Here is a 26,878-nt window from a genome sequence, read left to right on the forward strand (position 1 = left end):
TACTCGTTATCATTGTCAGAAGAAATATATACAAAAATCACTTTGGCTCTTAATTTAACAGCTTTCTGTTTGAATCTCATCCACTTGCTCTCGTGCTTTTTGCCAAGTAGTAACATTCTATACATAAAGTCACGATTAGAAATAGGGATTCATCATCATAAGCATCACTATACATGTACCTCTTCACAAAACTGTAGATGCATCTTTGCAAAAGCAATCATCATTGTACGCAAGTCATTGGCTCGTTGCCTTTGGAATACTTCCAATTCTTGTTCAATTGTTTGAGAGATGTCCTTGAGCTCCTGACGTACTCGAACTTGGTCTTTTTCCAGCTAAGGGGGGAAGGGGAAATGAAATCAGTTATCATCATCATCACACATACACACACACGAGCCCATTGCTTACTTGTGCCACGCTTTCTTTGAGTTTGTTGATTTGATTCCTTCGTGTAGCTTCAGGATCGACATCAATCATGCCTTGGAGAGTATAGCTTACAGCATTGAACAACTTTCTCGGTGACGACCATTTTCTATAACGATCTCTTGATGCACGAATAGCGGATGCTGTAAGGCTGGAAGGATATTCGGTCATGGAAGGATCCGATGGGGATGAAGGAGAGACTTCAATAGCTGAAAATCCATCTTCCACGGATCGGGTATCATCATCATGGTCATCATCATCATCATCAAAATTAGGATCCGTTTCATGTTCATGTGGTTGATGTGCTGACAATGTTGGACGATGGGCTGATAAAGGGGGTGAAGATGATAAAGGTGGCGAATGGGATGATGATGATGTATCGTTGTTGTTGTTCATGGCATTCTCGATCTGCATCGCCTTTGTTTCAGTCTGCAGCAAATCGTGCAACATGCTCTTTTTGTTTGTGAGTGACACACCAATGAGCTCGAGTTGGGCGTGCTTTGCATGGCGGTATCGTAGTACTTGCTTGGCAATGAGAGTGTATTGTGCATATTCTTGCATGTGTTCAGCAAACGAGACCTCTAGTTCATGCACCTGTTGTCAACATGTGAGTATCCTAGATACAGGGAATCATCAACATCCTTGCTGTACGTACCATGTGTTTTGTTTTTCCACAAGTGGTATCGGCTGCCATACTAATTCTCTCCATTGCCCCCGCTATTTGGCCATCCGCTTCATTTTGACTCAGCATATGATATGCCGCTCCCAGCTCTGCATAATCCGATGACAAGTCTATCATTTTTCTTTGATGAATATACACATACATAAAGTGATGATCATTGTTTTACCTCTCATTCGTCGTAAGGCCTTGCGTTGTGATCGATCGACTCGAGTGTTTGCTAAATCGGCATGTTTTTCTGCAGCTGTTTCCATGTCAGCAAATCGAGAATTGGGTTCTTTCAAATCGTGCATGCTCGGTAATTTGTCAATCGAAGCAGGAGGAAGCTCCACCTCGGACTAGAGAATAAACAATGAGCCCATCATGTCATTCGTTGTATATAAAAAATGATCTTACCCAAGATACTGAATGCTCCAAGAATCGATGAAAGAGATGCTCATGACACAATCGTGGATGCTTTGCCAAGCGTAACAGGAACCGCTGCAACATACGTTTACGCTTATCAATCATGGGCTGGTCATCCTTGCCATGCACTTGTTGGGTATATTCAGCTACTTGACATCATAAGTAAAACTTGTTTGTTTCGCTATGTACAAGATACATACAAAGAGAGTGCTTTTCTGGTATCGGTGGCACCAAGACGTCAGGGTACAGTCGTGTCAAGGCCGTTCGAAATGAGTCAAAGTCACTGTAACGTCGCTTTACTACTTGTTCCTATTCGCAATGGCAGTCAATGAAATGCATGTCTTTAAATAAAAAGGCTCAAAGAGATATATACCTGAAAACAAACAGTGTAGACGACAAAAGTGGTCTTGTCAATAGTCTGCTTCTGGGCGTTGGTAATAGTGATAGTGTCGCCATGCTGTTGCAATGCTTGACCGATGGCGCAGGCACACGACATTTTAGAACCCAAAGTGTATGTGTGAAACAAGAGAAGGTGTGTGTGTATATAAAAAGTGTCAAGAATGGAAAGAGTGAATGAGAGAGGAAAGAAATAAAGCAAGCTTGGCAAGTGAGGCACAATGCGTAGCAGGACAAGTGCCCAGCAAGCGATATGATTGGCTGGGAGTGGATTTTTATACACCCACAAGTTGACAAAGAGGGTCGCTAAAACCATTATAAAAGCGGATTAAAACCTGTAGTTGATGACTGGAAAGAGTAGCACCTTTCTGTAAGCTAAGCGGCAGTCTATGGAGGGATGAATCAGTTCGCTGGTGGAGTAACGGTTGCATGGTTGTCTCGTCGAAAACAGTGTCTTGCAGAGTCTGGTGTCAACATTCGGGTTTGGGCGTAAGCTTGGATTCGGAGGTTGTTCAATACTGGGGCAACGCCCGAGGGTAGCAATACAGCAGGGAAAACTCAGAGCACTGGTACGGCTGTAAGATGGCACGTTGGAGAGAATTTATCATGTAAGCGCCACTGCGGGCTGGGACTACCCCTTTTGCATTTTCTTTTTTTAATACCCTTTTTCTTTTTCGCTAGACAAAAACAATGGTCCTCTACAATTTGACGTGATTGATTGTTAGACGCTCAATAGATGTAGATGCAATAAAATATATGATTTATTATAAAAGTTGCTATAATCACCAGCGTGAAGGATAATAAGACTACTGTTAAGATGTGGGAAAGACATATGGAAAGGAAGATGGTGATGAATCTCGGCTACATTACATAGCCAACGCAAGGATTGCTTTCAGCGACAAGAGAACGACTAGGATTTCCAATCAATACAACATGTGGACTTTTCAAGAACAACCTTCATAGAGTTAAATGTCACTAGCTGATGCACGTTTTTCTTCTCATATGAATGACAGCTTGCTCACAAGGTAATAGCAACATTGTGCCATTATCCGTAGCGTATAAAAGAATGGGGGTATGTGTGAAAATGAGCAATGAAACGTTGGGGAATGAATGAAGCCATGGTTGATTGTAAGAATAGAAGCATAGAGTACTTTTGTGCAGGAAGAGAAGACTCAAGAACAATGAACGTTGTTGATGATACATTTGGAGAACATGATGCTAATCTTAAGATTCGTATTTGTATATGGCATTTGGATGTAATCACTAGAGACATATAGTAGCCTTCCGACTAGTGTAAAGCATAAAGCAAGCAATGATGGCAATCGGACTACAGCATGATAAAGACGCCTACTTTTGGATAATTTCAATTTCATTGTCTCCTTCGTACCATGTCCCTGGCAGCTTCCGACACTGTCATTCCTGCACTCGTTGCCAACCTGAATTACCTTCGCGATGCCTTCGTCAATGTAGATCTGGTAGCGACAGCCAAAGCGTGTGTGAATGACCCATCTCTCGTTGTCGAATACTACAAGTCAACCGATGCATTCGTTGTTGCCGCCGAGATCATGATTGCACTCACCGTATTGCACTGTGCCATGGGTGAAATCACCAGAAACTATAGCCAAGTCGGTACGTGCTTCTGAAAAGAGCAAATGGTATGGGATACTGATAATCCATATAGATAAGGCGTGGTCCATCTTGCCAGGCGTCTATGCATGGCATTTCACTATCCACGACTACCTCAACCGCTCCTCGATTCATCCACGATTATTGCTTGCCAGTATCCTCATCACCCTTTGGGGCATGCGTTTGACATACAACTTTGCTCGGTAAGAATTACATGCAAGAGACATAGGATGTCATTGGGATTGAACCATGCTTTTGTTTAGTAAGGGAGGCTATGAATGGCAGGGTCGCGATTATCGCTTCGTTTACATCCACGAGTTTCTTGGTCAAGTTGGCATGTCCATTTTCAACATGATCTTTATTGGTCCTTTCCAAGACACATTGCTGCTTCTCATGGTCACTCCACTCTATCTCAACACCCATATGCAAGACCTCACCTTGAACAAGATCGATTTGGTTGCCACCATCCTATTCCTTATGCTCCTGCTTATCGAAGGAATTGCCGATGACCAACAATTCATGTTCCAAACGAAAAAGTATGCATTGCTTGAATTTGTGGACAATGATAAGAAACGACTTTCGGGCGATTACAAAAAGGGATTCCTATGCAGCAGTGGTCTATGGCAATATAGCCGACATCCCAACTTTTTCGCAGAGATTTCTCTTTGGTGGTGCATTTACTTGTTTTCCGTTGCAGCCATTATTCAACAGGTGGGCTACGATAGCCTCATGCAAATGGATGTGTGGATCAATTGGACCATTCCTGGCGCCTTTATCTTAACCATGCTCTTCCAAGGAAGCACATGGTTGACCGAGGTACGTGTATCATGGTAAAGGAAATGGGTTCAAAAGGATAGCTTAATACTGATACACATTTTAGCTTATCTCTAGCGAAAAATATCCAGAGTACTTGGAGTACAGAAAGAATGTCAATCGGTTCATCCCTTGGTTTCCAACCCGCCAGCATGTTGATTCAAGCAAAAAAGAATTGTAGGAGAACCCAACAACCACCTATCTATATCAACCTATCCACGATATTATTGCTCAATGTATGATTAAACTTGCTTCGTTCATGTTATACTTGGATTTGGATGCTATGTTCGCTAATAAGGACTGGTATGGTGGATTGAGCACAAAGGTTTATCATTGCGCGTAAGAATGGGTTATCAGGTTGAGGAGGTAGCATTGGTAATGCCAACAAGTTCATTATTGAGGAGTTGAATAGATTGGATAGGGCGTTTATTCACACCATACAAGGTATAGAACAGGCTACTTCTTGAGATAGAAAACAATGCAAGTGGGTTGTGTGAACGCTTCAGTAATAATACAATTGAAGATCGATGATACGATTGAAGAAGGTGCCACTAAGCAGCATCATCAAAAGGGAAGCCGCCGTCGCCGATTTCATTTTCATTTTCGTCAGCCTCGAACTCGTTTTCACCAAACAAGCCATCGTGCTCGCCATCAGGGTCAAATTGTCCAGGATAAAGTTGGCCACCGTTAATGCCAGTAAGAGCGGTACCAGTTGTTCCACCAAGGAAAGGTGCACCATGAACGTGGACAGCAAGGCACAAAGAAAGAGCGAGAGCGACAATTGAGAAACGCATGTTGTTTAGTAGTAAATGTGTTGTATGGATCTGGCAAGTTGGTCTAATAGTGCCATCTTTTATATCTTTTTTCGTGGCCGACAAAAGACATGGTGGGGATCTTCACTTTAGCAATTTGTTTGGTGCGTTCGTGTCGTTGTGCTGTGACACTCTCAGCACGCGAATTGTTTGTGTTTTATTATGCAGCATAAGGTACTTGCTGCTTGGCGTAAAATGCATGAAGGAATAAACAACATCTTTTGTAAAAGGAAAAGGAACCCATGATCCTATGACACATAGTGCGGGTAGAATGATCAGCATATAGGTACCCACCTCCGAAATCATATGCAAGCCGTTATTCATCTGCCAACTCCTTCTTGACTTTGGATTTGCAACGAACGTCAATAAAAAGATCGTCCAAATAGCATAACCGAGTACGATGCATGCACCCCTTTATTTCCACACCCTGCAGTTACAACTCGGTGGATATCGTTTTTCTACTAATAGTCGGGTCGCATAAAAGAGGATGTTGTATGAAATGCAATCTAAGGAAGGATCACTCCTTTGCGCACGGATGTGGATTGCTGTAACACAGAATGCGTGTGCGCGTGGTGTAGCACCAAAGCGCAGGAAACATCTTGGCACGTGGACGTTGTCAACATGGACGATGCGTTGCTAAGATGTAATTATACCAAACGAGCAATGTTTATAGAATGGATGATACGTTTTTATTGTGGGCATCTACTTGGATGCATGCGTATTTGTTGTTGTGTATGGAAGAAGCTACTAGGTGACTATGTTACTTTGAGAAGTGATGATGCTGCAACAAAATTCTAGATCGAAGGCAGTACTTGTACATGATGCATCTATAGAAAACGATACGACTTTTATGGGGTTCGATGATGGATACAACGCAATAATGCTAACGAGGTGGATCAACGATCAAAAGGTGTAACATCACCAATTACATGAACGTTGTATCAAAGCAACAACAGCAATGCGGGCAAATTTGTAACATTTAAATGTTGATGTTTGCAATGATCTGCAAGGAGAGTACAACACTCATATGATGATCGACTTGAAACAACTGCTTTGCGCGGTTGTTTTACCTTGAAGCTCATGATCGTTAATGCATGCAAATACAATTTCAGCCATATTAAAGGTCGACAACAGTGCCCTTGAAACATGTATGGTTGCTTATGCATGATAACAGAGAGAGGATGGCACGATAGCCTTGGAAACCAATATGAAAACAATAGAGTAGCACACGAATTAAGAATGGGTTGAGGTAGCAGCAACACAGGAGTTTGGCTTATTTTTTGTGCATGTATCATGAACCATGTTTAGTGAATGTGTAGCTCCTAATGTCTTATATCATTAGCTACTTACCGAATCTACCTTGTTTGGTGATTCGGGCTGTACATTACATGATGTGAAGGTCCCCGCTACAAAGCATTACTTGTATGAGTGGCATACCATAGATTCGGGAACATTGCAAGTCGGCTTTTTGTATGGTGGCAAGGGCAGCGTTACACGATCCATTTCATCAGACAATGACGATCCTTCTCATCTTGGCCAACAAACTCAGTGCATAAAATGACTTTGATTCTCGTATGCTTTAATTCAAGGCATGTAAGAAAACGAATGTTATGATGCGTATTACTATCTACGATGCCATATAGGAAGTACAAGCGGATGTTACACGTTTTGGCGTATGTGAGCGGAGGAAAGCACCATGGACAACAACAAATGAGTCATTCTAGTCGCGGCGTTGAAATAATTTTTTGACAGATGGGAGGAAGAGGAGCGCGTCTAAAAGTGTGGGGGGCCAATGGGTGAGTGAGCTTGCTTTTTATCTTTCTCTCTCTCTCTTCTCTCTCTCACTCTCTCACTCTCTCTACCTCATTCACAACATGAGCTCAAGCGACGCACCAAAAAAGTTATGGGGTGGCCGATTCACTGGCGCTGTTGACCCTCTCATGGACGCATTCAACGCCTCCATTCACTTTGACAAGCGCATGTACGCTGCTGACCTTGTGGGTTCCATGGCTTATAGCAAGGCTTTGGCCAAGAACAACATTATCACTGAGGAAGAACGTGACACTTTGGTGAAGGGTTTACAACAAGTCATGGATGAATGGCAAGCCAACAAGTTTGAAATCAAGGCTGGAGACGAGGATATCCACACTGCCAACGAGCGTCGTTTGGGTGAAATCATTGGTCCTCTTGCTGGCAAATTGCACACTGGTCGTAGCCGTAATGATCAAGTCGCTACCGATATGCGTTTGTGGTTGCGTGATGAAGCTTCTGCTCTCTTGGCTCATCTTAAGGAACTCATCGCTGTTACCGTTGCTCGTGCCGAAAAGGAAATCGATGCCTTGCTTCCTGGTTATACTCATTTACAAGTAAGCAAGCAATACATCGAGGTTTTATATAGGTGATGGATGGCTAAATGGTTTATGTTAGCGTGCTCAACCTATTCGCTGGTCTCACTTTTTGCTCTCATACGCTTGGTTGTGGCATGCTGATGCTGAACGTCTTGAACAATTGATTGAGCGTCTCAATGTCCTTCCTCTTGGCTCTGGTGCTCTTGCAGGCCACGCTTTTAACATTGATCGCGAATTCCTTGCCAAGGAACTTGGTTTCCGTGGTATCATCAACAACTCTCTCTATGCTGTCAGTGATCGTGATTTCGTCGCCGAATTCTTGTTCTGGGCCAGTTTGACCATGGTTCACATTTCTCGTATTGCTGAGGATCTCATCATTTACTCTTCCAGCGAGTTTGGTTTCGTCAAGCTTGCTGATGCTTACAGTACTGGTTCCAGCTTGATGCCCCAAAAGAAGAACCCTGATAGTTTGGAATTATTGCGTGGCAAGAGTGGCCGTGTCTTTGGTGGTGTAAGTGTTTATTCATATGGGATCAAGGATGATACAAAGGAAACAAGTAATCTAATATCTATGTGCTTTAATGTAGATGTCTGGTTTCATGATGTCGTACAAGGGCATCCCTAGCACCTACAACAAGGATCTTCAAGAGGATAAGGAGCCTATGTTTGATGCTGCCGATACACTCTCTGGATCCCTTCAAATTACCGCTGGCGTGTTGAGCACTATGCAGGTAAATTATTAGAGGATGATGATGATGAGGATGCAATAATTGACATGTGTATGGGTTATGTATAGATCTTCCCTGAACGTATGCGTGGCGCTCTTAGTGCTGACATGTTGGCTACCGATCTTGCCGAGTACCTCGTCCGCAAGGGTGTTCCTTTCCGTGAAACTCACCACATTTCTGGTGCTGCTGTCAAGATGGCTGAGGATCGTGGTACCTCTTTGGATACCTTGACTGTTGAAGATCTCAAGACATTGCACCCCTCCTTTGCTGATGATGTTGCCAATGTTTGGAGCTACGAGACAAGCATTGATAACCGCACTGCTCCCGGTGGTACTAGCAAGCCTGCCGTTCTTGATCAAATCCAAAAGCTTCAAGCATGGCTGGCCCAAGGCAAAAAGCTTTAAATGAATGTATATTTTGTATGGAAATGAAAAAAAGTATCATATTGTTACATGTCAACCAACATGGGTATTCTATTGAGGGTATGTGTTTGTGTGTATACAAGGATGGGTTTATTACCCCTTCCATGATGATGAAAATTTATGCCAGGGTCATCCTCCCCCCACGTTCGCCATTGTTCCTCTATCTCTTTCTCTCGTCTTTGTTTACAATCATGCTACTATTACTATTGTCGATATTGGCACTTGCCATTGTACCATTTCATCCATCGGAAGCAACGTTTGGAGAACCCAAAGCCGGGATGATTCTTCATGCAGGTGACAGCAAAACACGATCGGGTCTTTTGAGCTCTGATCATAGCTGCGTCGAGTATCCAAGCAAGTTCCCAGCTCATACCGCACAAAATGTTGGCAATACACATTGTGGATTGTGGACAGACAAGAATTGTACAGGATCGCTATACGTGGTGCCAGCCCATTATGCCATCGACATGCCTGGTGATGCCTATGGTTCAGTTATATGTTAGGATTTAATAATAAAAGGAAGGAGCTTGAGAGAAACGAATGAATGTTGCTTTAATTTATTATGATGGATGATTTAATGTACTACTATGTAGTTAAGCTCGTTGTAGACGCATACGACGACCCAATGTAGCCATTCTCTTGACAAATGTTTTCTTGTTGGTGTTATCTTCCTCCATTGTATGCTCCTCAACGTCGTCTTCAAGTAAAACAACGGCTGATTGTCGACGTAGTTCATCTTCAGCTGCAGCAGCTACTGCAATGGCTTCTTTGGTTCGAGGGTATTGCTTTTGTTGTTGTCGTCGTCGTTGAGACTTGAATCCACGTCCAATGCGTACAAAGGCTGACTTGCTTCGTTTTAGGTTATTGCCATCAATGGTTGTTGTATCGCCATTCTGTTGTTGTTGTTGTTGCATGCTTTTACGTTTGGACATGGTTTTTTCCATCAACAATGAGGATCGATGTTTCTTTTTACGTGCAGCAGCTCCGCTTGCAGGGTATCGATGATGGCCAAGTGAACGTGCTCGACGTAAGTCTTGGGCTTCCACAACCATGGGTCGCATAGCAGTAAAGCTGCGTCGTTTGGCATTGGTATCGTTGTCGTCGTCGTTGGCATCGTAAAAGTGATAAGGGTGATTGCGTTGTTGATCAGCGGTAAACAAGGGTTTTCGTCGAAAAGAAGTCTTGCGTGCTACAAGAATTTCCGAGGTGGATGACCAGCATGAGGATGAAGATGAAATAGTCGAGCTGATCGATTTCCTTGGGAGTGATTCCTCATTGTTGGGTACATTCAACATGTCATCGTTGATATGAAGAGAAGGACTGGATGATGACCGTTTCCTATTACCTGCTCCACCACCACCACCACCTCCTTTCATCAAAGATGCCAATCGAAGCATGGATTTACTCTTGGGTTCATCCTCTTCATGAATAGTGGGTGTTTGTTGATGATGATGATGATGATGATGCGATGCGTTATTGCTGTTGTTGTTGTTACCGCCAAGTGCTTGTGCTAATGAAGCCAAGAACTCTGAACTCTTTGACTTGATGCTATTTGATTTTGAAGAGTCGTCGGATGAATGCTTTTTCTTGTTGCGTTGATTTCTGTATTTCAAAGAGGAAGAACGTGCTGGTGGATTGGCGACAGTGGGTCGCTTATTACCGTGGGAATCAAAAGAAGAATCCAATGAAGAAGGGGGTAGTGTCATTTGACGAGAAAGTCGACTACGTCTTTTTGGTGCTGTTGATTGTTGTTGTAGTGGTGGTGGTGGGAAAGCACGTTCCTCTTCAATACTGAATGCTTCAAACTTGGGAATCAAACCCAGCAATGAATCGGTAGAATAACGTTGTGATCGTCGTCTCAAGTCCTTTTCACTGATAAATGGTAACTCGGGTAGTTTGGGTGCCGTGTTGGGTTTGAGATCCAATGAAAAATCCATATCAAAGAGGGTCATCATCTCGCTCGCCATGTTATGCACTGCAAAACTTGATGGCAATAGACCCGTATCGCTTGTCCAGCTTAGACGATGTTTGCTGTTACGTATCGAAGGAGTAAAGCTCTTGCGTTGTTGTTGTTGTTGTGATTTGCGTCTAGTATCCTCCATCGGACTCTTGGGTAACGGTTTCTCTACCAAGGATACAGGTGGTGAAGGTGGTAGAGATATAGGTGGTTGTTGTTGTTGTGATGGAGATGAAGATGGTGTTATTGGTTGTGATGATGATGAAGTAGAAGGAGGAAGTGGAGGTGGAGATCGTGAAGATGGGGATGCAACGAGTTCAGAAGAGAGATTGGCATCTGGTTGCGAAAAGATGGATTGTTCTGGAGGTGTAGGATAACTTGCACTGATCGCTTCGATTTCATCATCATCATCGTCATTGTTAAAGAATTCCTCTTCATCCACCCACGTATCCGTTTCATCGAAATGATCGTCATCGTCGTCATCATCCAAACTTAGAGGTTGAAAAGCTTCAATGGTCTGTGCATATTGAGCAAAGATTTCTTCCAAGCGTTCCTGCGTCATGTCTCCGAGTGATCTGCAATATCAGGTGAGCTCATTGTTATATAATCAAATGATGTGAGGAGGAGATAATAATACTTACTCAGGTGTAAAAAACGTCCAGCGTGTCATTTGATCGAGCCACTCAGGGGGAGTATCTTCGTATAATGCATCCAACATGTTTTTGACAAGAGCTGTTCTTCTCATGGTGTCGAGATCTGGAGGTGCAAATGTGAGTTGAGCCAGCTTGTAGTTTGAGATGGCGGCCAGCTGAATCGGGTTATGCATGGCAACCATTTGGTTGAGAGGGGAAGTCGAAGTCAACCGACTGGATGATTTTGGCGGTCCAAATTGAGTGGATTCATCACCAACCATGACAACGGGTGTAAAGGAACGACTGAAACGATAAAAATACAACAAGAAGAGGAAAGGTAATGTAAAAGTGCAAGCAGGTCATTCTCCCAAGATGGATACTGACGATTTGGTGCAACCAAAGTTTAATTGCTGTTCAAGAGCCGAAAAAAAGCCTGGAACGTCGAGGTAGTCAAGGGCCATGCTTACATTTGTGTTCCCATTCACACACACACACACACACGCACACACACACGTTCCTTGATTATTTGGTTCAAATTGAGTCGCGTGGCACATCTTTATTCTTTCCCTTTCATGTGGGTCAGCTTCCCATATTCTTTGTATGATAATAAACAATATACCCATTTCCTTGGTAGCAGATGTTGATATTCTTTTTTTGTGCTAGCTTCGTTGATGTATAATGAATGACATGCCTCGTTCTATTACCAACAACCTGTCATTTCTTTTTGTTATGGTATCCAAGATATGTAGTGATCAACATGCCAATGTTTTGTAGGGATGAAACAGAGATGATGTATATGTATGTGGTAGTGGTAGTGGCTATAAGAAGATGGGCATCTAATGATAAGACACCTGCCTACTACACCAACAATGCTAAGTCACAATGACTGAGAGTAATCGCTCTTCTCTCTCTCCCCAATTTTAAGTGGGACGCAACTCCACCTGCACACTTACTCGCTCCAGAAACACGATCTCGCGCCGCTTGTTGGATCTTGGTCTTTGGTGTAAGCATTGGATCTCTGTCATTGGACACTCTTCTTATCCCCTTTCGACATCTTCTAGTTGGACTTTGAGCAAGCAAGCAACAACAATTACAACAACACAACCTTTCTCACACGCACACGCACACACGTACACACACACTCACACATTCACGCACGCATTCCTCTCTACATTCTACGCACAGACACTTCTTTCCCTCATCGCGCCAACGCATACCCATCCCGTATACACCAAAGCAATTCATACGCAATATCGTTATGCCCCAGTGATCGGCAACCATGAGCAGCGAAATAGACAATTCTTCCACTGCCAGTCCAGTAACTTCACCCGTCAGCCAACGTCCCGCGTCCAAACTACAACTCTCGAGTCTTGCACGCATCGTTAAAGCCCAAGTCAGCCTTCTTGCATCCAACTTGACTAAAGAAAACTATTCAAAGATTGCTCCTGATATTCAATCTGTATGTGTGTATACCTGTCATCCTTTTACATCCATGTTTCTTATCATCCTTCCTATAGCTTGTCGATACACACGGCGAAGATATTCGACAGCATCTTGTGCGTCTTTTACTTGTGGATATTAGTCGACAACATGATGCGAGCAGCAGCAACACCAACAATGACAACGATGAATCTTCGTCACTTTTATTGCTCAAAGGCAATGTCGGCAACACCATCGATTTTTCAGGTGCAGAAGCTTTCATTACATTTGCTGAGACATTGGCCAGCTTTTATCGATCTGATACAATCTTGACTACATCCAATCCCTTTGACCTGGAACGACTGTATAAGGATTTGAATCTTAATGCTCTCCAACAATTTGCATTGGGATGTCTTTTATTGCAATCACCCAAGGAATCCACTGTGGATCAAGGTGAGTAGAAAGAGAGAGGGGGGATTATTATGAGATATGGATAGGATATTGAACATGATATCACCTAGTCAAACCCATGGTCAAAGACAACATGCAGCCAGCCCTTGATGAATTGTCAGCCAAGGACAGCAGCAATCTTCCTGGAAAGATGTTTTCTTGGTGTCTCGATGTGATGGATACAAATGCAACCGAGCTATTCGATTCTAAGGATATTCAACATTTCACCACTTTGGTCATCAAGCATTGTAACGATCAATCTATCCTTGAAAAGATCCAACCTTCATCCGCTAAGGAAGTCATCAGGTAAATTATCGTATGTGTATGAGAGAGAGAGAGAGCAACTGCTGATGTCTTTTTATATACAATTAGGGATGGTGAAGGAGATCATGGCGAGGATAGTGCACTCAGCGAGAAGCTGTTGGAATCTGGATACGAATGTTGCAGCTCACCAGAATCAGTACGGAAGCTTTTGTCGGGCATCAACGTCACCGAGAAGGATGTAGCAGTCGCCTTGGGTTGTATGGCTCGTTCATATACCAACATGAGCGGTGTGGGTGATGGATCAGCCATGGACGAGTCAAATTGGAATGTGGAAAACTTTGTAACCGTGGTGATTGATGTGGTGAGTTACATGATATCAGGGCTGGGGAGGACAATGGGAAGAGATCAACGTTGTAACCTATCTATCTAGCACCCTGAGCTTGATTGGGACAAGATTATTGAGGACTTGGATTACGCCCATTTCTTTATCTACGACGCTAAGGGCTTGGATATCCTTGTACGGGCTTGGAAACATTGTCCAAAGGTATGTACTTTCATGGTTGATGGGCTGTGAAAATGTATCTTACATGGATGTTGTAGAAATCGGAACCATTCCCAGTCAACAGCTTTTTTGGCAAATGGCGGAATTTGAAGGGCCAGCTTTCTGCATTATACCAAATGGTCAATGCTCCTACCGATGCTCTTAGCCTTGTCACATGCTCCAAGAGAAAGATCATTCAAGTCGATGATTTTGCATCAGCCTGTGCCCAGATTCAAATGCAAGCAACACAGCTCTATGAAAGCCAGCTCAATTCGTTAGACCTCATGGAGTGCATCCTCGACTTGTCAAACACCGTGGTGGCAGATGATGCCAAAGTCTTTGTGGATATGATGGTGAATAAGGCCCCAGAGCTTGTCTTTCTTGGCTTTCTGCAGGCACAGGTAAATTTGCAAATGAGATCAATAAGCGAATACGTGGTACTGATTCTTAATACTTCCTTTAGAGTACCAACAATGTTGGGTTCCAAAAGGATATCCTTGGGCGCTTGCTTATCATGTACCTCAAAGGCACTACAAGTAGCCCACTTGTCTTGACCAAGCTCTGGCAAGTCAATTCCGATTTCTTCATCAAGAGCATTCTCGAGTTGTATGGAAATGATGGCACATCGCTTTCTCGTATTTTGGACATTGTTCACGAACTCAAGGTGAGATTCTTTTCTTTTGTCATTGAATGTGTCACTTATTGACATTATTATTTCATTAGTTGCTCCCTGTTATTTTGAATATCCAGCCGTTGTTCTTTGCTTTGGACCTGGCAGCTCTAGCGGCTCGCCGAGAGTTTTTGAATTTGGAGAAATGGTTGCAGGACAAGGTCATCGAGCACAAAGATGTATTCATCCGCGTATGTTTGGAATTCCTTAGCCAGAAATTGGCTGCAGAGGCGTCACGTGTAGAAGGCAATGCAACACCAACAACAATGCCTCTCTCGATGGAAGTGATTGGTATCTTTTTGAAGGTGCTTTCTGAAAGGTAAGGGATCCTTTGTTTCAACACAAGGACAATGAACACTCATTGATTGTCATTCAGCCCCATGATACCAGACAATGCCGAGCTTCTTAAGGAGGTTCAAAAGACTTGCATACATACCTATCCCAAGTTGTTGGATACAAGCCGAGCACCTGATGTAGGTGGCCCTGGTGGTAGCACGGAGGTGTCATTCAAGCCTGATGTCGAGGAGGAGGCCAATGCTTACTATGAGCGGATCTACAGTGGCGAAATATCAGTGGATGACATGATTGAGCGGCTCAAGATGTTTAGTCAATCCAAGAATCCTCGTGAACAAGATGTGTTTGCATGCATGATCCACAATCTCTTTGATGAATATCACTTTTTCCCAAAGTATCCTGACAAGGAGCTCTCCATTACGAGTGTGCTCTTTGGCTTGCTGGTGCAAAATCATTTGGTGTCGTACGTGTCTCTTGGTATCGCCCTTCGATGCGTCTTGGATGCTTTGCGTAATCCTCTTGGTAGCAAGATGTTCAATTTTGGTTTACAAGCGGTGATGCAATTCCAAGGACGACTTTCTGAATGGCCCCAATTTTGTGCAAGCCTACTCCAAATCACCCAACTTCAACAAGCTAATCCTGATTTGGCACGTTTCATCGCAGCTTCTTTGCAATCAGCCCAAGTGCAGCAGCAACAACAGCAAGGTGATGTGGATTTGCCTAATCAAGCAACACAACAACAACAACCACAACCACAACCACCGCAACAGCAACGACCAATGGATGTTGGCAGTGCAGAGGGAATACCAGTGTTTACGGCAATTCATGTACCTGATGTACCTAAACCAGTGGAGGGAATCGCTTATGAGACACCTGCCGAAGATACACAGGACAAGATTCTATTTATTATCAACAACATTGCTCGCAACAATATGGAAGACAAATCCTCAGAGCTGGTCAAGATCCTCGATGCATCTTCATACAAATGGTTCAGCAACTACCTTGTCGTCAAACGTGTCAGCTTGGAGCCGAATTATCATGACTTGTATCTCTTGTTGATTGATTCATTGAACAGCACGCTGCTTTATCAACACGTGCTTCGTGAGACCTATGCCAATATCCAGGTTTTGTTGAACTCAGAAAAAACGGTCTCGTCATCATCAGAAAGGAGCTTACTCAAGAATCTTGGTTCATGGCTCGGTGGCATGACGTTGGCTCGTAATAAGCCAATTAGACATAAACATATTGCTCTCAAGGTATGCATACTTTTGTTTCCTTGTTACTCAAGCAGCCAACTAATATTAATTACTTTTAGGATCTTTTGCTTGAAGGATATGACAGCAATCGATTGATCGTGGTGATCCCGTTTGTGTGCAAGGTTTTGGAACAATGCAACAAGAGCATCGTGTTCAAGCCTCCGAACCCATGGTTGATGGCTACGCTTAAGCTTTTGGTCGAATTGTACCATAGTGCAGATCTCAAGTTGAATCTCAAGTTTGAAATCGAGGTCTTGTGCAACGGATTATCCATTGAACTGGAAAGTGAGTACACATGAATTTTATTCTCAGGTCATTTTATCTCATATGAACATGTCATATTAGGTATTGATGCCACGTCGATTCTCAAGGATTATGAAGCGCGTAGTGCAGCAAAGAATGCTTTGATGGATGGATTAGGAAGAGCCAGCCATGCCAGCATGGAGGCGACGATTGGCAGATCTCCAGCTTCAGCCGTTATTCCTCCAGCGAACGTGATGGATGGTGCCGCCATGGATGATGCCAACATTGCTATTCCCAACATTGCACAATACATCGTATTCAACCCACAAATCATTCTCTACTCATCGCAACCCACTTCAAAGCGATGGGTGGTGCAAGCGATTACCCAATCTATTCGTGAGGTAAGGGGAGGATGTCGCATTCATGTGTTGGCTTGATACTTACATGCTGCTTATTTTTGTAGATCATTGAACCCGTTGTCGAACGATCGGTGGCGATTGCATCGGTGTCGACACGCGAGCTTATCACCAAGGACTTTGCAGTGGAATCGGATGAGAATCAAATGCGCAACGCTGCCCATATGATGGCACAAAGCTTGGCTGGTAGTCTTGCCATGGTTACGTGCAAGGAACCTCTTCGATTGAGTATGGCAACCAACTTACGTGCCATTTTTGTTGCCAATGGTCTCCCTGATGTAAGTAGTGTGAGTGATAATAATGCACATGGGCTGAAATGCTAAAATGGGTACTCATCTTTTTATTAGGCCATGGCTGAACAAGCAGTGCTTGTTACTGTATCCGACAACTTGGATCTAGTGTGTGCAGTGATTGAAAAGGTTGCCATGAGCAAGGTTGCGGCCGAGATCGATGAATTGCTTATCAACTCGTATGCGAATCGCAAAAAGCACCGAGAGCAGCGACCCGGTCAACCGTTCTTTGATATGGATGTGTTTTCCATGTCTCGATATCCATTGTCATTGCCTGAGCCTTTGCGAGCTAAGCCTAACGGCATGCATTCTGCACAGCTACGAGTATACGAGGACTTTAGACGTATTCCAAGATCAGCACCACAAGCAGAGGCCGATACTCTTACACCCATGAGCCATCCTGGTGATGCATATACACAAGGATACAATGTACCAGGAGCCAATGCATTTGCCGGTGGTCCAGCAGCAGCAATCAATGCAGGTTCAACAGGGGGTGGTAATGGTGGCTATGACAGCATGCTTGGTCAACACACTGCTCATCAAGTATTGGAACGATTCAATCAATATTTGGTGGAACTCGAGACATTGGTCAGCCAAACAAATGCACCTAATTTCGCATCATTACCGCCTTTGCATGATATTCGTGTGATCATTCGCCAAGTACCAACACTCGCCTCATCAAGCTTTGACAAGGTGGAAACAGCACGTGCATTCGCTCAAAAGGTGGTGTCTCGCTTGTACAAGAGTGAGACTCAACTTGCACGCGAGGTGTATGTTGTCTTACTTGAAAGGCTATGCGTGGTATCTCCCAATGTCGGTACCTTGGTGACTTATTGGCTTACGCATGTGGATGATGAACGCAAATACAATGTTCCTGTTACCGTGGCACTGATCAAGGCCGGCCTGATCAATGTAATGGAACAAGACCAAGAACTTGGACACCTTGTCGAGAGTGGTCGACCTACTGCCATTGACTTTGCAGCTCAACTTGTCAATAGCTGTATCTTTGATGAGAATTTGGCATCTCCTCAAGACTTTGCGATCTCTTTGGAAGCTATCAGTCGATTGCGTGGAAGTATACCTGATGGTGTATTGGTATTGATGGATAATCTACGTGGCAACGTACGTGGTCAAGGACGAGACGAAGGTGGTGATGCTGGTTTACGTGAACAGCTACGCTACTTTTTCGCCGAATGGGTACAACTATGCCAACATCCCTCCACCAATGAAAAGGCACAAGGTGTTTTCCTTCTTCAACTTTCACAGCACACCATCTTCCAAACGGATGACATGTCGTCATTATTCTTCCGTGTGTGTATTGAGGCTGCTGTTGAACGTGCTTTGAGATTCAAGCAAATTCCTGGTCAGGCGCCTGGTGCTGCTTACCAACTTATTGATGCCTTCTCTAAGCTCGTTGTTGGCCTCGTCAAAGTGCAATCGGATACTCTCTCAGCAGCTGCAAGAGTGAATTTATTCTCCAAGGTGCTTTCTGTCACTGTATTGATCTTGTCTCAGCACCACGAGCGTGATGGTGATCAATTTAATCAGCGACCCTTTTTGCGATTGTTTACATGTCTATTAAGCGATCTTCATGCAGCTGAGCAACAATTACTTCCCGTTTACTTTGGTATCCTTACAGCACTCAGCAACACATTTTACACATTGCAGCCATCCTCTTTCCCAGGATTCAGTTTTGCCTGGTTGCAGCTGATATCCCATCGTTTGTTTATGCCAAAGTTGCTCTTGTCGGAAAATCAAAGGGTGAGTGTGGGTGGATATACAAAGAGAAGATTAGATTGTAATTTATGCTCATTGTTCTTTTTATGCAGGGATGGCCCACTTTCCAGCGACTTGTCATTTGCCTGTTCCAATTCCTCGTACCGTTCCTGCGTGATGCCGAATTACGTGATACTACGCGCATGCTATACCGCGGCACATTGCGTATTCTTTTGGTCCTTCTCCATGACTTCCCCGAATTCCTAAGCGACTATCATCTCAGCTTTTGTGATGTCATTCCAGCATCATGCATCCAACTACGCAATCTCATCCTAAGTGCATTCCCTCGTAACATGCGTCTTCCTGATCCCTTTACACCGAACCTCAAGGTGGACTTGTTGCCGGAAATCAACCAAGCTCCCCGTATCTTGTCCGATTATGTGGGCCCATTGACCGCCAATCATATCAAACAGGACGTTGACGACTTTTTGGAATCACGCATACCCAAAGAACGTTTGGCTGATCTTGCTAGAAAGTTCACCCTTGATCCAATGGCAGCAGCAGCAGTGGTGGATGATTCTTCTTCTTCTCCTCCTTCGGCAACAACCCAATACAATATTCCATTGGTGAATGCATTGGTGTTTTATGTGGGTGTTACGGGCATCTTACAAGGCATCCCTGTCAACCAAGGTGCTCCCATTGAAATTTATCAGCAATTGCTCATGGAACTGGATTCTGAAGGTAAAATGACGATCATGGATAAAAAGGGGGTCAGGGTTTACTAACCTATCTATGATCAACATTTGCATAATGATGTAGGTTGCTATGTATTCTTGAGTGCTATCGCCAATCAATTGCGCTATCCAAACAGCCATACCCATTACTTCAGCTGTGTGCTTCTTTATCTGTTTGCCGAAAGCGACAATGAAATGATCAAGGAACAGATTACTCGTGTATTGCTGGAACGGTTGATTGTAAACCGCCCTCATCCATGGGGTCTACTCATCACCTTTATCGAGCTCATCAAGAATCCTCGCTACAACTTTTGGAACCATTCCTTCACACGCTGTGCAACGGACATTGAGCGTCTCTTTGAGAGTGTTTCAAGGTGAGTTGATGATGATGATGATGATGATGACTCATGCGCATAAGACAATCTCATTGTATTCCTTTATGTATAGATCCATCAACCAAATATAGACCTCACGAGATGTACCATAGCCGACAACACGCTCTTTTTCTCTTGTAAAAAATGCATGCTCCATCCCTTTTCATTTTTCATATTTCATTCACACGCACACAACACACACAAAAGCAAAAAGGTATCCAGCCAGCATCATCGTACCATGTTTTTTCATTTCAAACGAAACGGTGACCCTATTATCTCAGAAGATTAGATTTTGTATACTATTCCCCGGTTCCATAAAGTTTCATCAAACACCCTTCTCTTGTATCAACCCCCTAAAGAGGAAAGCAATGTGCTGTCATGTGTGTAATATGATTTGCAGATATACAGAAAGTGACGATATTCGACTTTGCTCGTGACAAATGAGTTCCTTTGCATAAAAAGAAGATTCGGGCCGATCCTTTGCATATACACACAAATAATATGAGTTTTGCCTAGTTATTCAGATAGCACCCATATTGGTTACCCCATTCACTCGCCTGTTTTCTATACAATCCCGCATTGACAGCCGACAAAAAAGGGTGCGATGTTATGACTTGCAGTAACGGTTGCCAAGCGATCACTATGCGGTAAAAGTTTGATAAGCTCCTTGAACACTAACTGCTGCAGTTACCAATAAGACAGTTAAGTTTCTTATTTCATTGACTCCCTCTCTCTCTCTGTCTCTCCTCTTTTCGTTAATTCGAATCCAATCGTTCCCTTCTCTTTCTGTCATTTATCATTAGGGCAAGCAAGGCCATCTATATTATATATATACAAACGATCGAGAGTGAGAGATAGAGAGAGAGCGAGCGGTAGGCCAACGAGTTTTCATAGCTTGATGGCACCAGCAGCGTCCCCATCATCATCATCCACCATTATTACTACCACCACTATTACAACCAGCAGCGACAATTCTGTAAAGTCGTCCTCGTTACCACCCCTTGCCCAATCCACTGTCTACAACCAATATTTTCCTATCATCGTCGTGTGTCTCGTATCACTGTACAGCGTAGCCTATATTGCCCGGTGGATAAGGTGGCATTATCGACGTCGGCGGAAACGGGCCATGTGGCTCGAACGTGGTAGACTTAGGATGTATTGGCATCAAGCTCTTCTTCGGGAAGAAAACAACCATCATTGTCAAGTCGTTGCTATGAGTTTCAAGGAAGATGAGCATCAATTACCCCAAATTCCACCACCCGTTGCCACAGCAATTCCACGACCCGCCACGTTTCCTAGTACCAATATCACATCCACATCTACCACCACAACCACAACCACATCCACCACACTTACAAGCGATGAATCTTTGTTTTCACGTCCTCGGTCTATTACATTTTTTAATTCACCTTCCACGTCCACTGCTGCATCTTCGTATACCTCAAGTAGTACTTTGCATCATTCACCAACACTACCACCAACACCACCAGTGCTACCAGACATACCACCTCCTATAAAACAATCATGGATCTACAACAACAAACGTAAACGACGACGTCTCATGTGGCAATGGAGCGTAGCCATGGGTTATTGTCGCTATAGCCATGCTGCTCGTATGGAAAATGTCATTGCCAGTATACAACAAGGCACTAATGAAAAGACGGATGATATACATAATTGCATATAAAGAAGAAGGTCCATTTACAGAAAAAAAAGGAGAAAGAGGAGAATATAGATATATACAAATGTGTGTGCGTGTGCGTGTGTTTATATGTAATGCATTGTATGGAGGAGGAGGAGGCGACGATTTTGGGGCGAAAAGGGGAGGGAGGGCATGGTATATTGTTTTCACCAGACATGGTATGACGACATGGAAAGGCGTTGTAGCATGGCAGCTTCTTCATCTTTGTCAATGGCACACGTGCGACTCTTGTAATATCCAGCCCTGTCAACTTCACGTTGCCTGGCAAGGGATTGAAGGATAGGATCATCTGGTAAACTTTTGCTACAATGACTTGCTGCTGTACTCGTACCACGTAATGTGCTATAAGAGTAGCCTTCTTCAAACATGCCAGCAGTGGCACCCTCATGTTGTTGAGGATGATGATGATGATGATGATGGTAGTCAGGTTGACTGTAACGATGATGGTCGCTAGTAGGTTGTTGTTGATGACAAGTGGGTGGTGGTGGATGAGGTGGTAAATGTTGTTGTATGGCTGAAAACACAAGATCGTCCACCGTAGGTAATGAATGTTGTTGTTGTTGTTTTTTGTCTTGTCGATCATGATGCCATAAATGTTCCTTGATGCGTTTCTTCAAGCTACCACCACCAGCACCCTGTTCCCCTTGAACCATCACGCCACCACTAGATGGGGTTGTTGTTGTGGTTTGCTGATGCTGATGATGATGATGATGGCTATCTTCCGTCGTGAGCTTATGGCGTTTTCTTCGCATGAATAGGAGCCATATCGCAATGATCAATGCAAGCCCAAATAAAGCACAAAGTACAATTATTCCGATGGACATGGCCGATAATTGTGCACCCAAATTATCATTGTTGCTGGTATCACCATCGCCCATAGCGTCTGGACTTAAGGAAGGCGTAATGTTGGCATCGCTAGTTGTCTGATTCATGGAATGAGCAAGGTGGTAAGAGGTGGTTGTTCATATGTGTTTTGTCTTTGGACACACAAGAGAAGAAAAAGAGAGAAAGAGAAAGAGAGGAAAAAAGGAAGGTTGAAAACGGATATGAACCTTTTCTCTCTGTGTATGCAGAATACACTCACTCAAGTGAACATTCATCATTCCTTCTTTATCTCCTGCTCCTTGTTATATAATCCCAAACCTGGTTGTTATGTATGTGCTCAGCAAGCATGGTCACCTACTACCTCTTATTATCACCATCACCCATCATCATCATCATCATCCTGTGTTTCAGCCCTACTTTATTATCACATAAAGTAATCCGTCCTTTTCGTTTCTAAAAATACTGATGGATAACAATGACCAGAATCGGTGATGACTACGGCATTCTCGTGAATGCTTAAAATGACATCATTCATTCAAGATCCCTTTATTCATCAAGAGCGTATACCACTATTACATAAACCATGGCCCAAAAAGATAGGGTCAAAACAGCTCCATTTATGCACCATGTAACACAACCAGTGAGATAAGGGCGCGAGCGCCAAAGTCGCGAAATGCGCGGTTGTTGCTGTATCATTTCCTCCCGTTTCCAAATTCGGCATTCTTCTCGTTGACCTACACTTTACCCACTTCTTTATCTAATGTCGCTGATCAGTAAGTGCTGCTCGTCTCTATTCAATTCATTACTTACATGCACTGTTCCTAGGCGAGTATTCCTCCACGTACAGTAAAAGCCAACAAGAAGAAGATACTCGCAGCATACCCGATTCTGTATTCAGCAATGTCCAGACAGCTTCCATAATCTCGCAACCTGATCGTGACGCCGAAGAAGCCGATGAGCGTTTACAAAGGGAATTGTACTTTTTCAATGGTGGTACGTGTACATACGACGTTATCATTTCTATAGAACGTTCTCTAAAGTATCCAACACTAGGCGCATTAAAGGGGGCCCTCAACAAGCGCTTTCCAGGAACCTATGACAAGATCAAACCTATCATTGAAAAGTATGGCCTCAGCAATGACCAGCTAAACGTCATATTGGATCTTATTCTCAGTGGCAAACTTGGTACGTAATATGCCTATGCATTGATCTTGATCACGTATACTTATCAATGTATGTATATACATAGGTCAATTTGCTGCCAGGAAAATGATCAAGTTGCTCTTACCACGCCGTTTGATTTCTTCACGACTCTTCATCCGCATCTTTGGAAAACTTTCATGCCGTGATATGAACCCCACCATTGTGGTACGACTCTATCAGGAGCAACTATACTAAACGGTCACTAATGATGATGAGTATAGGGAAGTCTGCTCAATTGGGTTGTGTGTGTATATGATTTGATCGAGACGCCCGAGGATGTTGTCAAGTTGTATCCAGTCTTGTTCCATTACCTTACCATGGAAACTTTTAGGTACGTCATAGTGAGGATTGGTTTAATGAGTAGGTTACTAAACCTTTTCATTTAGACCACAACTTTGCCATCTGCTCTATTTCATGACCAAGCGTGTACATGTAAAGCGTCATCGTATTGAACGTCTGTAAGTATACAGTACTATATGACATGTGAATCTCAACACCGGCTAACTCCCTCCTTATGCATAGCCAAGAGCTGGTTAGCAAGTTTGGAGCAGAACCTGAATTATACGGCTTGTTGAGCGTGTACAAGGGGTATTATCCTGAAATCGAATTGCCTCGAAGCGTGAAAAGAACAAATTTCATTTTCTCGGTAAGTGGATGATGGTGATGGTGAATCATGCATTTGGTTCCCATACTTATCGGTCACACACACGCACACAGCATCCCGATCCAGAAATGAGAGACAACATTGCACAAATCCAAGCATTTTGGCAGCATCAATATCTCTTGAGCGAAGAAGGCTTACATCGACCACCAGTACCAGGAGCGAGAATGGTCAAACGCCGAAGGCTTGGAGCGAAACAATCCGCCATCTTTGAAATCCCCCATGCAACCACCACCCGTCAACAATTGGTAAGTGCATTAGGATATCCAATAATGGGTATTGCTAAAGCTTTTGGTGTCTTTATTCAGGATTCGGTTACTATCAATCAATTTACGGACACGGGTGGACTTGCCAGGATGATTGATCGACTAGAATTACCAGATCGGATGGCTGCTGTTCTCAACAATCGTCTCTTGCAACATGTGCTTATTTGCTGTAGTGATGGTAAGTGATGCCATTGAATTAGGAAAAGCACCGTTGATTGACATGTGGTTCTCTAGATACATCTATTCTACGGATCAGCTATTGGCTAAGCAACACACTACAGAGCTTGATGAGATGGCATTATACGGAGACATCACACGAGTACTTCAAGGACTTGCTGGTCAAGTTAATCACCATGACGCGTTTGACTCGGGTAAGTATTACAAGTTGAGCATGGCTATCATGTTGCTTATATGCGAAACGTAGGCACATCTTCCCATTGTAGAAGCCTTCCTTGAGAAGTATATAAGCAGTTGGAATGGTATCGACTTTGTTGATGAGATCTTTGAGCTGTTGACCTATGTGCGACCACTTGCGTTTGAAGGTAAAGGGATAGATCCAGGCCCATAGTATTTAGGCATACTAACTTTTTATTATAGACTTGGAACACAACTATCTGAGGCCGCTTTATCAGCTGTTTTGTGTATCGGATGTGACGTGGAAGGCAAGTTGCAACATCTATAAGGGTATGGCATGATAGCTGATGTATGCTTCATGTAGTCTCGTCTCCTTCTTTGCTATACATCGATGGTCAAGAATTGGGCTCTTATCGACTGGCGCTCTCATGGTCAACGACGAATGGATCCCGACCTTGATACAGAGGTGGATAACATGTAAGATCGTGTTTATGCAAGCAACCAATCATGTCGTACTCAATGCTGTGGATAGGGTTTGGTTATTCCGTGGCCTTGATTTTGACGTCGAGTACTTTTCCTCAATCCATCATCTCATTCAACACGTGGATCGCATCAGTGCACTTGGGCTAGTGATGGAAAGTGATCATCCTCTCTTACAACACGCCTGTTTATCGTTTTTTGAGCTGGTGTCCTCGATGTCTTTGGCACACGACATTCCCGAAATCATTATTCCTGCGGCACCGGTTGTGTATCGCAGCTTCTTTTCAAATACGGGTATGGCGTTATCACGTATTTGTGGCATCATTGCTCAGTACAAGCGGGCGTTTGAGGAGAATGACAAGCAAACAGGAGATTGGGTCGCACGGCACACTGCAGAATACCTCGACAATTTCAATTCCTATGTGATGGATGTATGCTCTTCGCTATGGGCCAATGTTTCACATCGACGCACCAATCCTGATTATATACCCTTTTCTTTGTCACAGTAAGTAAACGTTGTGAGAGGCCAACTTGGATGCTACGTAATCATGGTACATTGATGCTCTTTTATTTTATCTACTCGCATAGAGCCAATTACGACACGTTTAAAGCAATGGTCGAGGAGCGCGGCCAATCCATGGAGCTCGCATTATCTCTTACACATACCACCTGCTTGGCAGGGTACTCGAAAAAGTTCTTGGCTGTAAGTGTGTGTGTGTGTGTTTGGATGTCATGCAAAGCCATGATGTTAATGTGTCATTTGGCATAGGATTGGATGAATGAAGATAATATGGATAATTCTGCGCATGATGGGCCTGTTACACCACAGTTACTGAAAGCGATGGGCAGCACGGTTAGTACCAATATGGGAATAGTGGTGTGCTTTTTTCTTGCATATGGCCTTACATGATTTTGGATTTCTTTGTTAGTTGAGTTACAATGAGTATTGCGTTGAATTCCTCGAGCACTTGAATCACCTTGGTTTCCATGGCATCTATGATCTCTTATACAGCACCATTGGGTCTCTTATCGATAGAAGAAAGCAGTTGATGGAAGAAGATGTAAATGAAGAACATGAATAATAAAACAAAGGCGCGTGCACAGGCATCTCAAGAGAGAAACAAACACCGTGATACAGGCATTGAGGGACTATATGCAGTAAAATGGATAGCGATCTGCTTGCGGAAATGGGAATGGACAACACGAGACAAGTACAAGTTACACTGGGGGATGCAACACGTTAGATGGATCCATTCTCAGTTTGGATGTGTGTGCCTTGTTACTGAGAATGACCGAATAGGTGTGGTTGGGTAGGTGTCAGCCCCTGTCGGATGTGTCAGTCGTTTTTTTGCATTGTTGCAAGTAAATGATGCAGCTGCATAAGATACGATATGATCTTTATACTTTTTGGTGACACTGAAGAATAGTAGGCCTCATATTAAGCTCACAGCTATGTGTATTGTTTTTTCATGACGCGATAAA

At 43.5% G+C, this 26,878-nt stretch overlaps 10 protein-coding genes across 10 annotated transcripts; 6 read left to right on the forward strand and 4 right to left on the reverse strand.

The window, feature by feature from the left end:
- Nucleotides 1–54: 54 nt before the first annotated feature.
- Nucleotides 55–2,000, reverse strand: O0I10_010056 (uncharacterized protein; the record flags this gene model as incomplete). Its single annotated transcript, XM_058490039.1, has 8 exons — nucleotides 55–117; nucleotides 180–332; nucleotides 406–1,014; nucleotides 1,076–1,212; nucleotides 1,269–1,437; nucleotides 1,496–1,650; nucleotides 1,705–1,813; nucleotides 1,878–2,000. 8 exons carry the CDS (start codon nucleotides 1,998–2,000, stop codon nucleotides 55–57), a joined length of 1,518 nt encoding a protein of 505 aa, XP_058339148.1.
- A 1,288-nt stretch (nucleotides 2,001–3,288) lies between these two features.
- Nucleotides 3,289–4,520, forward strand: O0I10_010057 (uncharacterized protein; the record flags this gene model as incomplete). The annotated part of the gene is made up of 4 exons (XM_058490040.1): nucleotides 3,289–3,529; nucleotides 3,582–3,729; nucleotides 3,790–4,342; nucleotides 4,407–4,520. The coding sequence occupies 4 exons, from the start codon at nucleotides 3,289–3,291 to the stop codon at nucleotides 4,518–4,520; spliced, it is 1,056 nt and encodes a 351-aa protein (XP_058339149.1).
- Nucleotides 4,521–4,890: 370 nt separating this feature from the next.
- Nucleotides 4,891–5,133, reverse strand: O0I10_010058 (uncharacterized protein; the record flags this gene model as incomplete). The annotated part of the gene is made up of 1 exon (XM_058490041.1): nucleotides 4,891–5,133. The coding sequence occupies one exon, from the start codon at nucleotides 5,131–5,133 to the stop codon at nucleotides 4,891–4,893; it is 243 nt and encodes an 80-aa protein (XP_058339150.1).
- A 1,892-nt stretch (nucleotides 5,134–7,025) lies between these two features.
- Nucleotides 7,026–8,631, forward strand: O0I10_010059 (argininosuccinate lyase; the record flags this gene model as incomplete). The annotated part of the gene is made up of 4 exons (XM_058490042.1): nucleotides 7,026–7,517; nucleotides 7,579–8,010; nucleotides 8,087–8,230; nucleotides 8,296–8,631. The coding sequence occupies 4 exons, from the start codon at nucleotides 7,026–7,028 to the stop codon at nucleotides 8,629–8,631; spliced, it is 1,404 nt and encodes a 467-aa protein (XP_058339151.1).
- A 209-nt stretch (nucleotides 8,632–8,840) lies between these two features.
- On the forward strand, nucleotides 8,841–9,152 carry O0I10_010060 (uncharacterized protein; the record flags this gene model as incomplete). Its single annotated transcript, XM_058490043.1, has 1 exon — nucleotides 8,841–9,152. The coding sequence occupies one exon, from the start codon at nucleotides 8,841–8,843 to the stop codon at nucleotides 9,150–9,152; it is 312 nt and encodes a 103-aa protein (XP_058339152.1).
- Nucleotides 9,153–9,242: 90 nt separating this feature from the next.
- On the reverse strand, nucleotides 9,243–11,519 carry O0I10_010061 (uncharacterized protein; the record flags this gene model as incomplete). The annotated part of the gene is made up of 2 exons (XM_058490044.1): nucleotides 9,243–11,181; nucleotides 11,248–11,519. 2 exons carry the CDS (start codon nucleotides 11,517–11,519, stop codon nucleotides 9,243–9,245), a joined length of 2,211 nt encoding a protein of 736 aa, XP_058339153.1.
- Nucleotides 11,520–12,517: 998 nt separating this feature from the next.
- On the forward strand, nucleotides 12,518–19,997 carry O0I10_010062 (uncharacterized protein; the record flags this gene model as incomplete). The annotated part of the gene is made up of 16 exons (XM_058490045.1): nucleotides 12,518–12,697; nucleotides 12,756–13,110; nucleotides 13,179–13,413; nucleotides 13,480–13,732; nucleotides 13,802–13,915; nucleotides 13,972–14,313; nucleotides 14,376–14,576; nucleotides 14,636–14,901; nucleotides 14,959–16,132; nucleotides 16,192–16,417; nucleotides 16,478–16,776; nucleotides 16,839–17,069; nucleotides 17,139–18,842; nucleotides 18,911–19,538; nucleotides 19,617–19,905; nucleotides 19,979–19,997. The coding sequence occupies 16 exons, from the start codon at nucleotides 12,518–12,520 to the stop codon at nucleotides 19,995–19,997; spliced, it is 6,516 nt and encodes a 2,171-aa protein (XP_058339154.1).
- An 806-nt stretch (nucleotides 19,998–20,803) lies between these two features.
- On the forward strand, nucleotides 20,804–21,592 carry O0I10_010063 (uncharacterized protein; the record flags this gene model as incomplete). The annotated part of the gene is made up of 1 exon (XM_058490046.1): nucleotides 20,804–21,592. One exon carries the CDS (start codon nucleotides 20,804–20,806, stop codon nucleotides 21,590–21,592), a length of 789 nt encoding a protein of 262 aa, XP_058339155.1.
- A 161-nt stretch (nucleotides 21,593–21,753) lies between these two features.
- Nucleotides 21,754–22,539, reverse strand: O0I10_010064 (uncharacterized protein; the record flags this gene model as incomplete). The annotated part of the gene is made up of 1 exon (XM_058490047.1): nucleotides 21,754–22,539. The coding sequence occupies one exon, from the start codon at nucleotides 22,537–22,539 to the stop codon at nucleotides 21,754–21,756; it is 786 nt and encodes a 261-aa protein (XP_058339156.1).
- A 653-nt stretch (nucleotides 22,540–23,192) lies between these two features.
- Nucleotides 23,193–26,478, forward strand: O0I10_010065 (uncharacterized protein; the record flags this gene model as incomplete). Its single annotated transcript, XM_058490048.1, has 17 exons — nucleotides 23,193–23,205; nucleotides 23,258–23,425; nucleotides 23,486–23,617; nucleotides 23,682–23,800; nucleotides 23,857–23,966; nucleotides 24,022–24,093; nucleotides 24,158–24,281; nucleotides 24,353–24,544; nucleotides 24,605–24,740; nucleotides 24,797–24,933; nucleotides 24,987–25,104; nucleotides 25,160–25,224; nucleotides 25,281–25,393; nucleotides 25,449–25,901; nucleotides 25,985–26,099; nucleotides 26,166–26,249; nucleotides 26,326–26,478. The coding sequence occupies 17 exons, from the start codon at nucleotides 23,193–23,195 to the stop codon at nucleotides 26,476–26,478; spliced, it is 2,304 nt and encodes a 767-aa protein (XP_058339157.1).
- Nucleotides 26,479–26,878: the final 400 nt, after the last annotated feature.

This window comes from Lichtheimia ornata (genome assembly GCF_029851405.1).
Source record: "Lichtheimia ornata isolate CBS 291.66 chromosome Unknown scaffold00064, whole genome shotgun sequence".
Lineage (NCBI taxonomy): Eukaryota > Fungi > Mucoromycota > Mucoromycetes > Mucorales > Lichtheimiaceae > Lichtheimia > Lichtheimia ornata.